This window comes from Musca autumnalis, unplaced genomic scaffold (assembly GCF_047663935.1).
Source record: "Musca autumnalis isolate F117 unplaced genomic scaffold, ASM4766393v1 scaffold_5, whole genome shotgun sequence".
NCBI lineage: Eukaryota > Metazoa > Arthropoda > Insecta > Diptera > Muscidae > Musca > Musca autumnalis.
The window spans coordinates 208,820,399-208,833,896 of NW_027412088.1; the positions used below are offsets into that span (position 1 = coordinate 208,820,399).

At 34.2% G+C, this 13,498-nt stretch overlaps 1 protein-coding gene across 1 annotated transcript; it reads right to left on the bottom strand.

Annotated features, from left to right (window-relative positions):
* Positions 1–1,920: 1,920 nt before the first annotated feature.
* LOC141405879 (uncharacterized) lies at positions 1,921–4,222 on the bottom strand. The gene is made up of 6 exons (XM_073990728.1): positions 3,634–4,222; positions 3,496–3,573; positions 3,156–3,434; positions 3,042–3,095; positions 2,451–2,980; positions 1,921–2,391 (listed from the first exon to the last, which is right to left on the bottom strand). Exons 1-6 carry the CDS (start codon positions 4,011–4,013, stop codon positions 2,210–2,212), a joined length of 1,503 nt encoding a protein of 500 aa, XP_073846829.1. The 5' UTR covers positions 4,014–4,222; the 3' UTR covers positions 1,921–2,209.
* Between the last annotated feature and the right edge of the window lie 9,276 nt (positions 4,223–13,498).

Here is a 13,498-nt window from a genome sequence, read left to right on the forward strand (position 1 = left end):
TAAGTAAAATTAAGTAATATAATGCAATTTTAAGCTCAATGGTCGATTACAATTAAATTGCAGATTGAACTACTCCATGATGATAATTATAAAAATATTAATATCTTAAAAATAAGTTATAATTATGATTTAATCTTTGAATATGACGTACATTGAATGTTTGACAAGTAAATAACTACTCTGGTATAATTTTTATAATTCAGAATAAGCTATAATTATAATTGAATATGAGTTAGCGTTTAATGCTTTGCAAGCAAAATATGTATATAAAAAAATTAACATAGTTTAAAATCATAAAATTTTTATTTTATTTTATTATATATTCATCGTATTCTGCAATACAAAAAACCTTATAGGCCATAAGCATATTACAATAGATTTACATATATCAATTCAAATAACCCTTAATCTAAATTATTTCTACATTTGTATAAACAGCATCAACTTACAACATATTAAATGAACAGTAAATATAAATATAAAGAACCCTTCAGTTAGCAATAAATGAACTAATTTTGAAAGAATGTTATCAACTTATTCCGGTATTGGTTACAACTATAACTAAATAACTTTAATTCCGGAGGTAAATCATTCCACAAGTGGGCAATATTTATAACATAGGAGTTATCATAAATAGAAGAATGGCTAAGAGGAATATAGAGTAACCGATTTCTTTGCGAATGTAAAAAGCTAAATCTTTGCGCTAAATGTAAAGGCTTTTGAGTTTTCAAAACTTTGTAGTATAATAGTAAATTCCTTACTTTTAAATAGTTGGTAAATGAACATGTTAAAAACATTTTTACATAGGGTGCGATATGGTTGTATTGATAAATAATATTTCCTTCTTGGCTCTCTAATATATTAAAACGTTTCACCATATAAATATATCTTACAATTTTGTTAACAAGCACTCTTATCGTGATTCGCCGCTGAGGTACATGAATATACCTACATGCTGAAGCTCACTTGTGACATAAGTAATGCATGAGCAATAATATACCTAACATAGCAGGGCAAGAACGAGTTAAGAGAGTATAGTCTCTTTAGCGTGAAACACACCTTAGAATATATGTTATTTACATGGTAATCAATACTCAGTTTGGAATCTAGAATAACTCCTAGGATCTTGATTCTGTCGACTAAAGATACCTCGCTACCGTACATATCTACAACAATGGTTTCAGTATGTCTAGAATCGAATCTTACTACCTTAGATTTCGATACATTTAGTAGAAAATTATTGCTTAAAACCCAATATTGAATTTTGGACATAATTTCGTTCACTGATTGTTGTAAATGATCGACCGATTTATGGTGAAAAATAATTTGAATATCGTCTGCAAAGGCGTATATAGAACATATTTCCGTTTCAAATCTGTCAAAAATGTCATTCAAGTACATGGTGAACAGCAGAGGTCCCAAAACGGAACCCTGAGCCACGCCAGATTTAACAAACCGTGTACTGGAGTCCCTTTCTTTAAAAGTAACAAATTGCCTTCTCCCTTCCAAGTAAGATCTCAACAATGAACATGCAGAATTGGAGAAATTATACATAGTTCTTAATTTGTGTACCAATAATCTATGACTCACACGATCAAAGGCTTTGGATAAGTCCAATGACACTAAAATACAAATCTTCCCCTTATCTACATTCCCTCTAATTGCTTCTGTTGTTGCCAGAAGTGAAGCAGGCACACTACAGCCATTGCGAAATCCTGTCTGATGATCATTCAGCAGATTGGATTGCTGTAAATATACCGAAATTTGCGACTTAATGACATGCTCAAAAACTTTCCCAATTATTGGTAGCATACTTATTGGCCTCAAATTTTCACATTCAAAAGAGTTCTCGGACTTCGGAATGGGTATCACCCTTGCCACCTTCCAGTTCCAGTTTAAAAAGAAAAAACATTGTTCATGTACAATCAAACATAAAACATTTAGACATTTAAATTTATTATACGGGTTTTGGAAAATAGTATCAAATGGTTTGTAGGGTTGTAGGGAATGCGGGAGACCATTATCCAATTGCTGTTGGAATTAGCAATCACATTATTTCATAGCTACATTATTTCATAGTCCATTCGACGTGTTTCCTAATTAACAAAAGTACATATATTTAGTTACACAGAACAAAAAAACTATAAAATTAAAACTAGAAAATAACAAGTATCTAACTTGCTATTCAATTTGTACGTAATTCAACATGTCATGTCCTTCTTAATCTAACTTGTAAAGATATTTCTTTCAAAGACTTTGGTTTACATCTTCTTGGCGGTCTTCTTGAAGTATTTTCCTTGGAATTTGGGGTGCTACTATTCCCTTCGTGAAAATTTTCTATTGTTTCCATTGATATATCTTGGGAATGTGATGCAGTCTGTTCATTTGCAGCTGAAATAAAAATATGTAAATCAGTAAATAATAAGAAAATATATCGCGACACTACTTACTACTATTTTGGCACAATGGGAAAGACGAAGAAAGTGAGTACACCTTTCCTGAACGTGTTAAGTGTCGTAATTCGTCCACATCAGAATCGTTCCCTATGTTATTTTGCGTAGAAACTGAGTACACCTTTCCTGAACGTGTTAAGTGTTGTAATTCGTCCACATCAGAATCGTTCCCTATGTTATTTTGCGTAGAAACTGAGTACACCTTTCCTGAACGTGTTAACTGTTGTAATTCGTCCACATCAGAATCGTTCCCTATGTTATTTTGCGTAGCTGTATTTTCTCTACATCTTCCGCCTCTTGCTACAGTCACAAATTGCACACGTTTTGATGACGTTGCCGCTTCATTCGTAGTGGAAATATGTGTGTTTGTTACGTCCCTTAATGTCCTCTGACCTGTATCTGTTTGCCTTGCTGGTATTAGTTCATTTTCGTCATCTGTGTCGGTATCTTCGGTTGTATCTGTCCTGTAAGCCAGCGACATATTTGCCATGTATTCACTTATATCGCGATGTGACATTTCATTGTTGCTGAAATATTAAATATTGAGAATAATGTACATACTATTACGATGTTTTTTCGGTAACTTACGATTCCTCTTCCGTTTCTTCCACTATTACACGCATATTGCCATCATTTATATTTCTGCAACAAATTATGTTAATTAGTTTTGTAAGCATTTAAAATTGCTTAGCACTTTCTCACCGGTTTCTCTCCATAGCTTCCAAAACTTCTTCAACATCGGTAACATCATCGGTAGACGAGGATCGGACAGGAGATGTCGAGTTAAATGATCTGGGAGTTTGTATAACAGAACTGGACCGCCTTGCTTCTTCAGCCAACAGAGTGCTACGCCTTCGATTGTTCTCCAATAAAGAAGATTGAGGATCTAATATTTTCAGCTGCTCTGTGAAGAAGTTTTTTAATATCGAGGCCGCTTGTGCCATGTATTCACTTATATCGCGATGTGACATTTCATTGTTGCTGAAATATTAAACATTGAGAATAATGTACATACTATTACGATGTTTTTTCGGTAGCTTACGATTCCTCTTCCGTTTCCAAATTGGCATCATTTTCCTCTTCTTCCACTATAACACGCATATTGCCATCATTTATATTTCTGCAACAAATTATGTTAATTAGTTTTGTAAGCATTTAAAATTGGTTAGCACTTTCTTACCGGTTTCTCTCCATAGCTTCCAAAACGTCTTCAACATCGGTAACATCATCGGTAGACGAGGATAGGACAGGAGATGTCGAGTTAAATGATCTGGGAGTTTGTGTAACAGAACTGGACCGCCTTGCTTCTTCAGCCAACAGAGTGCTACGCCTTCGATTGTTCTCCAATAAAGAAGATTGAGGATCTAATATTTTCAGCTGCTCTGTGAAGAAGTTTTTTAATATCGAGGCCGCTTGTGTACTTCTTCTGTTATAATTTATTTCGACCTCCGTTGATTTAACTCTCAGATGGACTATCTCAGTTTGATACTCCGCCAACGTTTTCCTCATGGTCTGGGTTTCTTCCACCAACTTCTTATTTATTGCTTTATAGCTTTCCATCGTTTTATTTTTCTTCCCCAAATTAAAAATAAATAATTTAAAAAATACGTCAATCCAACATTCAATACTCCAAAAAAAATCCGATAGAAGTGTTTGTTTGTTTGGTGGTTATTGTTTTTTTTTTTTTTAATTTATGAGCTAGAACACAAAGCGAAAATTATTGGTTATTTGTTGTGTTGTCGCCATTTAAAACCCGAACCTAGCAAATGAAAAAACGTTCCAATTAACTTGACGTTTACACAAGACAATAGTCTTCAAATACAACTCTGATATAGTAACACACATGTGGCCTGTTCCCGTACTTTTTAAAGTGGTAAAAGTTGTAAAAGTCGTAAACGATTTTCATATAAATTTTGTGGGCTTAACTCTAGTTTAGTAAAAACTCTTCGATTTTTTTGAAATTTTTTCCAGAGGTAGATATTGTTGCGCTGATCACGGAAATGTATAATTTTCTTGGGGGACGGACCCGGTTACCCGGTTATTGGACCCGAAAGTCCGGGTACAAAACCCGGGTTGGACCCGGCTCTACTGAACCGATTGCTACAAAATGAGTATCATTGGAAAGCTTATGATGTATTTTTAAATTATAATTTTTTTCTATAAATAGCCACTTGGAGAAACCGGGTTTTCGAGATTCTAAGAGCCATATCTCTGGATCCAGAGAAGGTATTACAACATATAGCACCATTTTGGAAAGGTTAAAGTGCGAGCTATAATCTGACATACATTAAGCGGGCTCACATAATGGGCCCATATTCGACCTTTTGAAGGTTTTATGGAAAAATCCGGGTCCAAAAATCAGTTTTTGGGTTATATCACCTGACCATCTGGAAATATGACCACTTGTTGGATAGGTATTTCCATTCCGGGTTTTGTACCCGGACTTTCGGGTCCAATAACCGGGTAACCGGGTCCGTCCCCCAAGAAAATTATTCTTTTTTTGTGATCAGCGCAACAATATCTACCTCTGGAAAAAATTTCAAAAAATCGGAGAGTTTTTACTAAACTAGAGTTGTTCCATTTTGTGTACGGGAACGCAAAATGTGTAAAAGTGGAAAAAATTTTAAAAACTTTTTAGTTCTGTTCCCGAACTGCAAGAATCTACACATTTTTACAATTTTCTTCGATAACATAAAGGAAAAATTGTTATCGGAGTAAAAATGCGTAGATTCTTGACGTACACCAAATGTACACTTTCTCTAACTAGGCGTTTACACCAGACAATTTGTCTTCAAATACAACTCTGATTTACTAACACATACATACATTTGTCGGCTATCTCCCAGCTGTCTATCAGTTTTTCACAGACAGCAGGATTAACAAATTTTTGACATTTTTGTGAAAAAGAAGTGAGATGATAATTTAAATGTGTTGAAAACAAAAGAATATGTTCAAAAACAAAACATGTGAACGGAAAGGAAATCTATGGTTTTCATTCATAATTTTACAACTGTTTTTGCAGTTGTCTGGACGCCTACGTCACAGAGGCAAATTTTGGGTTTTTGACAATCAATACATGAAGTCAACTGTCTTGTCTTTTGTAAACGCAGGGTAACAGGTAGTTTACAATCTCTATCAATAGCTTTGTTCCTTTAAAGCGTTTCTACACGGTATGTTTTTTACATATTTGTGAATACCAACTGTCACTTTTTACAAATCGGAATTTTGTACACATGGTGTGAACCATACAGAAATTTCAATGCATCAAAGTGTTATGTTCATACATATGTATATTTTTCGAATAGAACGCGCTCTATTTTCGTCTGTACAACCAAAGGTAAACAGCTGTTTTGTTTGTACGCGATATAAATAAAGAAAACAACAGAAAACGAATGAAGAAAAAAAATTTGCCGTGCAGAAGGAATTACATATGGGCGAAAAAAAGTGACAGTTGCTATGCATGAATATGTAAAAAACATACCGTGTAGAAACCCCATTACTGTTTTAATGGTAAGGATGGTAAAAGAGAAAAGTGTCAAAATTGCTCACCCATGAACATTTTTACCAGAAAAGTAAAGGAACGGAAAAATGGTACATCTGGCAGCAATGTCAAAAAGAAACATAAAAAATCAATTTTCGTATTTTATTTCACAGTTTTTAATTAAGTTTCGTCAGCGTTCGACATTTTCTTCTGTTTTGCGTCCATTTTCTTTTTCATTGTGAAATAATCGTCAAACAAAAGTCGAAAAATCAGCTCTGCCATTTTTACCTGCAGAAATTTTGTTGGTAGCCTGTGAAATTTTGTTCGCTCTCTCTCCACTCTCACTCTCTTAAAATTGCTTCCAGTTTTGCCACTTTTCGGGGTTAAGGAACGCTTTGCAGGTTAAAAATTGTAACAAATGATAAAAATGGTAACCTCAGGTAAGTAAAGGAACACAGCTAATGTCATATGTGCTGAAATTTTCTATCGTTATGTCGAAGGTCACACTAGAGTGGTTTCAATGAAACTTTTAGGTATTTATAGATCGAGTTCCCCACTACAGCAACTTTATCTCTTATCTCTCATGTTACACGCTAAAACTTTCATACGAAACTTTCCCATTTTTTTTGGCGTTCATAGATCGAGTTCCATACAAAAGTAATTTTATGAAATTACTGTAATGGGGAACTCGACCTAAGAACGCCAAAATAATGGGAAAGTTTCATATGAAAGTTTCAGCGTGTAACATAAGAGTTAGTTACACGCTTAAACTTTCATACGAAACTTTCCCATTATTTTGGCGTTCTTAGGTCGAGTTCCCCATTACAGTAATTTAATAAAATTACCTTTGTATGGAACTCGATCTATGAACGCCAAAATAATGGGAAAGTTTCGTATGAAAGTTTTAGCGTGTAACATAAGAGTATGATATCACTCTACTGTGAAACTCGACATAGGAACCCTTGTTTTCATGAAATTGTTTCAATGAAACACTCTAGTGTGACCTTCGACTATACACTCGCTAATGTGTGCAATATTGGGGAGTTTCCTTACGCCATTTAGTTTTTGCGTCCACGCCGACAAAAATGCAGTGAAATTGCGTCTCCACATTGGCTGGGTAGATATGGAATGCTTTTATTTCCTGTCATATGACATCTATGTCCCGGTCCACACTAGCGTGAATTTCATTAAAAAATTTCATGAAATTAGGTGTTTTTAAATCGAATTCCCCACTACAGCAATTTTATGATTTTACTCTACTATGGAAGTCGATCTAGAGACGCATAATTTCATATCAAAATTTCAATGAAATTATTGTAGTGTGGCCCGGGACTATAGAGCGACCTATAATATATGACAACAAACAAATGGTCTGTTCCTTTACTTTTGAAAATGGTAAAACCGGCAAAAGTAGCAAAAGTTGTAATCTGCTTCTATATGAATTGTATGGTGTCTGAAGTAAAGGAACGCTTTTCGAGTAAAAATTTGTAAAACTTGAAGATTCTTGCACGTAAAGGAACAGAGCTAAAATGATAAAAAGGATATAGGGTTCTGTTAAGAATGCTTAGTCCGTGTTTAGACACACAAATTTCTCGGGAAAGTAAATTCAGTTTTTAGGCAATAGGGGGTAGAAAAGAGTATTGAGGAGCTCTTTCCATTCCGCTCTCTCCCAAAAAACTCAATTTACTTTCCCGAGAAATTTGTGTGTCTAAACACAGACTTGTGACCAAAACATAGAGCCTGTTTCTGTTGTCGATAAGGAAATGAATGTTCGATATACGACTCGTGTGTGTGTTTTAAAGTTTGTTTTGAAGAAAAAGCAAAGGTAATAATATTCCGAAAACTGAAGTTTGGGTGTGTTTCATTCGCACACATTTTCGTTTCGACTTAAAGACACATACTGATAATGAATTAATCCGAAAACACAATCACGTTTGAGTAAATTATTATAGTAAAGTCGAAAATACATACATCCAACATACATACCTGTAAAGTTGGGTTTAATTTCTGATGAAAGAATTAAACAGCAAGGGTAACATAGATCGAATTTTCTTTATTCTTTTATCCGAAAAGACCGTATGAGGATTTATTTGACGTTCGCGCTATGGAATTGGCATTTGAAACACAGTGGGTTTATTAAATCCGGTCAAGTGCAAACGGGGTATAAAAAAGCAAAAGCCTTTTTATACCCCGGTTACACTATTGAAGGTTAACCCACTGGGTTTAATAGATCCAGTGGGTTAATCTTAGCTGGTTACACTTAGCTTTTCGAGGATATAAACTGTCAGCTGATGTTTGTTTACGTATACATACAAAATAACTAATAAAGTCGTGTTTTACACTTTTACAATTTCTCGTATGAGATATCGTCCCCTCTTTGTCCCAATTTACATTAGGCGAGTTTACTTGCGGCAATTGTCAGTTTGATGGAGAGAGAGGTGAGGCATATGGTAACCCTTGGCCTCTCAGCCCCCTCTCTCACCTACAAACTGACAATTGCCGCAAGTAAACTCGCCTAATGTAAATTGGGACTTTGCTCATATTGGTATATTTTACACATATGGATACATTTTTGTATCATGGTATCAAGCGTTCTTTTTGTTAAAAAGTTTCTAATGTAAAAAAATAAATAATTTTGTGATTTTCAAATAACTTTAGATTTATTAACTCCATAAAATCTCATGCGACCAATCGTAAACGTGTAAAACACGACAAACTCTGTTACAAAAACAGTTGCAACTTTTGGTACTTTTTGAGTAGAGTTGGATTTTTTTGCACAAATACCGAATACAACACTGTATTTTTGGTGGATTTATGCCGGATTTAAAATAAACCCAGTCGTGAGAGGATTTAATTTTTGTATGGCAAATCTGGTCAGATTTGACCAGATTAAGCAATAAATCCTCATGAAGTGGGTTAACCCGGCAAAAAGCTGTAGTGTAACCGTGCTATTAGATTAGTACATTTTATAATGTTGTTTAACGAAATCCTAGAAATAAATGAATTGTATTTTCAATGGGTGCCACCGTGGTGCAATGGTATGCACGCCGAAGGTCGGTGGTTCGATTCCCCGGCCAGGCAACACCAAACATTTTTCAACGGTGGCAAAAAACCTCTCAGTAATGTTGGCGACATTTCCTGAGTATTTCAGCCTTGAAAAATTTCTCTACAAGTGGTGTCTTAGGACACGCCGTTCGGACTCGGCGATAAACAGTAGGTCCCATATCATTGAGCTAAATATGAATCGGGGTGCACTCATTGATATGAGAGAAGTCTCCCTTGTCCCGTATGGGATGTTGTGGAACAATGTTTGTTTTTTTTTTTTTTGTATTTTCATATGTTCCATGAATTGTATTTTCATATGTTCTGTTCCAGAACCTGCAAGAAGCTACTACTTTTTCCCAGCAAAAAGTTTGCATCCACGGATGCAGTTGAATCACTACAAGTGTACGGTACATTTGCCGTTGGAGTACATCTTTTCCTATGAATTCACTTATGAATTTTACAAGGGAGCGCGCAGCTAGGATGCACTCCATTTCGCTTCCACAGCACACAGCTAGGATGCACTCCATTTTCGATCCAAATCACAACTTAGGATGCAGTTCTTTGGATTGAATTTATATGCATTCTTCGGATTGCATTTTTAATCAGTCTAAAGATGCAATTAAAATGCAAGCCATTGCGAAATATCCCAAAATAAATAAAATGCATTTATTATTTGTGTAAAACAAGAACACAAAGAACTTTGTTGCCTTCCCATCACTAGTTCAGCTTTCGACATGGACTCCAACTCCACTCCATTAAAAATTTCCGTCTCGTAAATTACCGCAAAAATTTCTTAAATTGTTATTTCTTTATTTTATGCAAAATTCTTCGAAATGTATACACTCTTGTTTATCTTTTAAAGAAGTGTGTAGGGATCAACCAACTGTTTTTTTTTTTTCTTTAGGGATCTCTACAGCAACTGCTTATAAAATGTAACTCTTTTGGAATACATCGAAAGATGTTGTGAAATCATAACTCCAATTGCACAACTTCCAAATTTTTTTGCTGGACTCTCTCTTATTTTTAGAAATAATGATTTCGCCAGCGGTGTGTAGGGATCAACCAACTGTTTTTGTTTTTTTAGGGACCTCTAAAGCAACTGCTTATAAATTGTATCCAACGGAGTGAATTTTTCATAACTCCGTGTGGACTGCATCGAAGGATGTTGTGAAATCATAACTCCACATGCACAACTTCCAACTTTTTGCTGTGGCGTTAATAACAACAACAACAACCACATAAAAAAGTGTAAGTGATGCCAAGTTTATTCTTGAAGTTTTCATGTGGTTGTTGTAACGCGACGCTTAACGCGCGGTATGTGCAGAGGTGTTTAAGGCCTGCGTACATAAGCTGCCTTGTCTGCTTACCTTGCTTACTTCTGATAAAAAAATAAAAAAGAAAAGGGCAACCCAGTTCGAAATTTCCTCGGCCTTCTTTATTCTTTTATTTTTATTCTGTCAAAAATGAAGCAGGAAAGCAAGGCAATCTGGCAGAGCAACTTATGTACGCAGGCCTTTAGAGTTATCGATTTTTGTCGGTAACTCAAAAAATGAATTAGAGAATCGCAAATACGGGTGGAATCAGCAACTGCGAGTTATAGCTCATTTAGACTAGCCACGAATCCTCGACTGGATTTAATAAATCTAGTACAAATCTCATTGCATTTAGATATAAATTTTGGGGGATTTAAATGGCAGTCAGCTGATTTTTGTTCATATCACAATTACCAAGGTAGATGCATCAGCCTATCTGATCGAATTTGAAACGTCAAAAGAATTTTTTGTAAATTGAATTAGTCTCAAGAAAAACATACGTCAAATTACAAATTTATTGTTTAATACTGAAAATAGGTCTGTCTGGTTACCCTAAAATTTGTAACAACTTGTAACAGTTGTTTCTGGAAGTCGTGTGTTAACACAAAAAACCAGCAAAAGAGAGTGATTTGAGAGAGACATTTTGACAGTCCTTGCACTGAGAGTCTGCAAATTCTTGCTGGACAAATTTCTTCTAGCAAGTACAAGCAATGCTTCTTCTTCCTGAAACAGTCAATCATCTGTTTTTAGTTTTTTGTTGATTTATGTTTGTGAACATTAAAAACAATTTTATTGTGGAAATTACATAGTCTAATTGTATTGTTTTATGGAGAACAAATTTGTATCATTTTCTTTTTTATTTTCAATAAAATACAACGTGTTTGCTTTGGCGGACAAATTGTTCTTTTTGGCAAGCCAGCTGATTGCTTGCCGGTTTTTGCTGGGAAGGTGTTTGTTTACTTTTTACAATTTTCTACCAAAAGAGAATAAAAACCCTTTACTCTCTAAAAAAGTTCTTGCTGGACAATTCTTGCTGGGAAAGTAACCAGACAGACTTAATGATAGCAAATTATGCTACTAATGCTAACTAAAGAGCAAATAAAGAATTACTTTATCGCAGTTTGCCCATTTAAAATAAATAAACGAATTATTTTATCGTTTAGACATCGTAAATATTAGTCTTGTTTACACATTTTTACATTTTAAATTATTTTCAGTGTAGCATCTACCTTGTTTCTTGTGTCAGCTTGCAACGTCCTTGGTTGCACTAGACTGTTTCATTGAAACAATTTCATGAAAACAAGGGTTCCTGGGTCGAGATCCACAGTAGAGTAATATCATGAAGTTGTTGTAGTGGGGAACTCGATCTATAAATACCTAAAAGTTTCAAAAAAAAACAGAGTTGTATACTAGGATTTATGCCAGATTTAAAACAAATGCACTCAATAGGATGATTTATTTTTGTATGGAAAATCTGGTAGATTTTGGCTGGATTTAACAAATAAAACCTTATAATGTGCTAAATCCGGCTAATGATGTCATATCTACATGACCTATTAGTTGTGTTTTAAGCATTGAACTGAATAGTTGGTTAAAGAAGAGCTGCGTGCTAACTAGAGACAAGCTGTGCGCTTAGTATATATATATATATATATATATATATATATAGGCTTCAAGGGTTGGGTGAATAAAACAGCAAAGGCAACTTAAATCGAATTTTTCATTATTCTTTTATCAAAAATGACGTCCAACTCAAACCTTGAATTTATTTTTGGCTTTATTATGTTTGGTTTACATTCGGCGTCTTTTCGTGATTTCGAAGGCGTTTCGTGATTTCGCACGGAATCAAGCAAAAATTATCATAATTCCGCATACAAAAATGAAATCATCTCATTTCGTGATTTCAGCGAAATCAACATCGAAATCGCAGTACACATGATATACAACCCTGTTATTGCCTGAAAAAGTATGTCCCTGTTTATACAGGGAAAGTTGATGGGAAAGAAAATTGAGTTTATGGGCGAGGGAGTAGAGAGGAATAAGAGGGGGTACACACACCTCTGTACTGGCAAATTCTGTTTTGTTTCGTTTTTCTTCGCATACAACCTGAAGTTGGCTGCAGATTTGTTTTTGCATTTTCTTTCATTTTATTTTCTCTGTCGAGAAACAAACAACAGCGGAGACAATTGGAAAAAAACCATTTGGAGGAAAAACTATTTTTTTAAGCAAAAACAATTCGAAATAAATGGAAATGTCAAAATTAAAATGCAATTCAATGGTTCCTTTCATAATTAATTGTTTATCACACACGTCCATTTTTACTTTTCATTACAATTTTGCCTTGGCTTTGTTTTTGAACGGCGCAATGAGAAAATGAGTGTGAAGAAGAATCAGAAAAATTATAAAATTGACACAAACATGATTTCCGTGTCTAAACAACAAGGAAATTTTAAAAGAAATTGAGAAGAAAATTTTTCTTTCCATTTTGAGTGTCTAAACACGGTCTATCAAAAGTTGCAACACTTTTCACGTATCACAATAAACAAGGTAGATGGTCAATTGATGCAACAAAAATTTTTAGTATCAAAATTTGTAAACAATGTGAAAAAAATATTCAGGGTTATCATGAATAAAAATTCCGCGCGGAATTTTTCCCTTTCCCCAATTTCATAATTTTTTATTTCCATATTTAAGTCCAAAAAGGGAATATTTTTGTCAATTCAGCAAGAATATTGCATAATTAAGTGATTCAAGTAGTTTTCAAATTTTTAAAATACTGATTTTAAAGTAATTTCACTTTTTAAAATTATTTTCCTCGTTTAAAGAGAAGTGCAAGTCTTGCTAAACTTCGGAGTACTGGAACGCATTTTTAGCACTAAACGGGGAAACTGCTGCAAGTTCTTGACACAACTTTTATCTATCAAAATTTATTATCATGATGTCTCAACGATAAAATAATTTTTTATTTTTTCATTTGTTATTACTATACACAATTAATACGATATATAGATAATTTTACGATAATTTTCGAAATAAAGTTGTAAAGTTCTATATTGTAGTATATTTTTGATGACTAATTCAATTTACAACAACTTGTTTTAAAAATGCATGTTCGATCAGCTGCGCATATGCATCTAACTTGATCATTGTGATATGTTTGAAATCAACAAAAAAATAAGTGTAAACACCGGGATGTATTTCAGGAT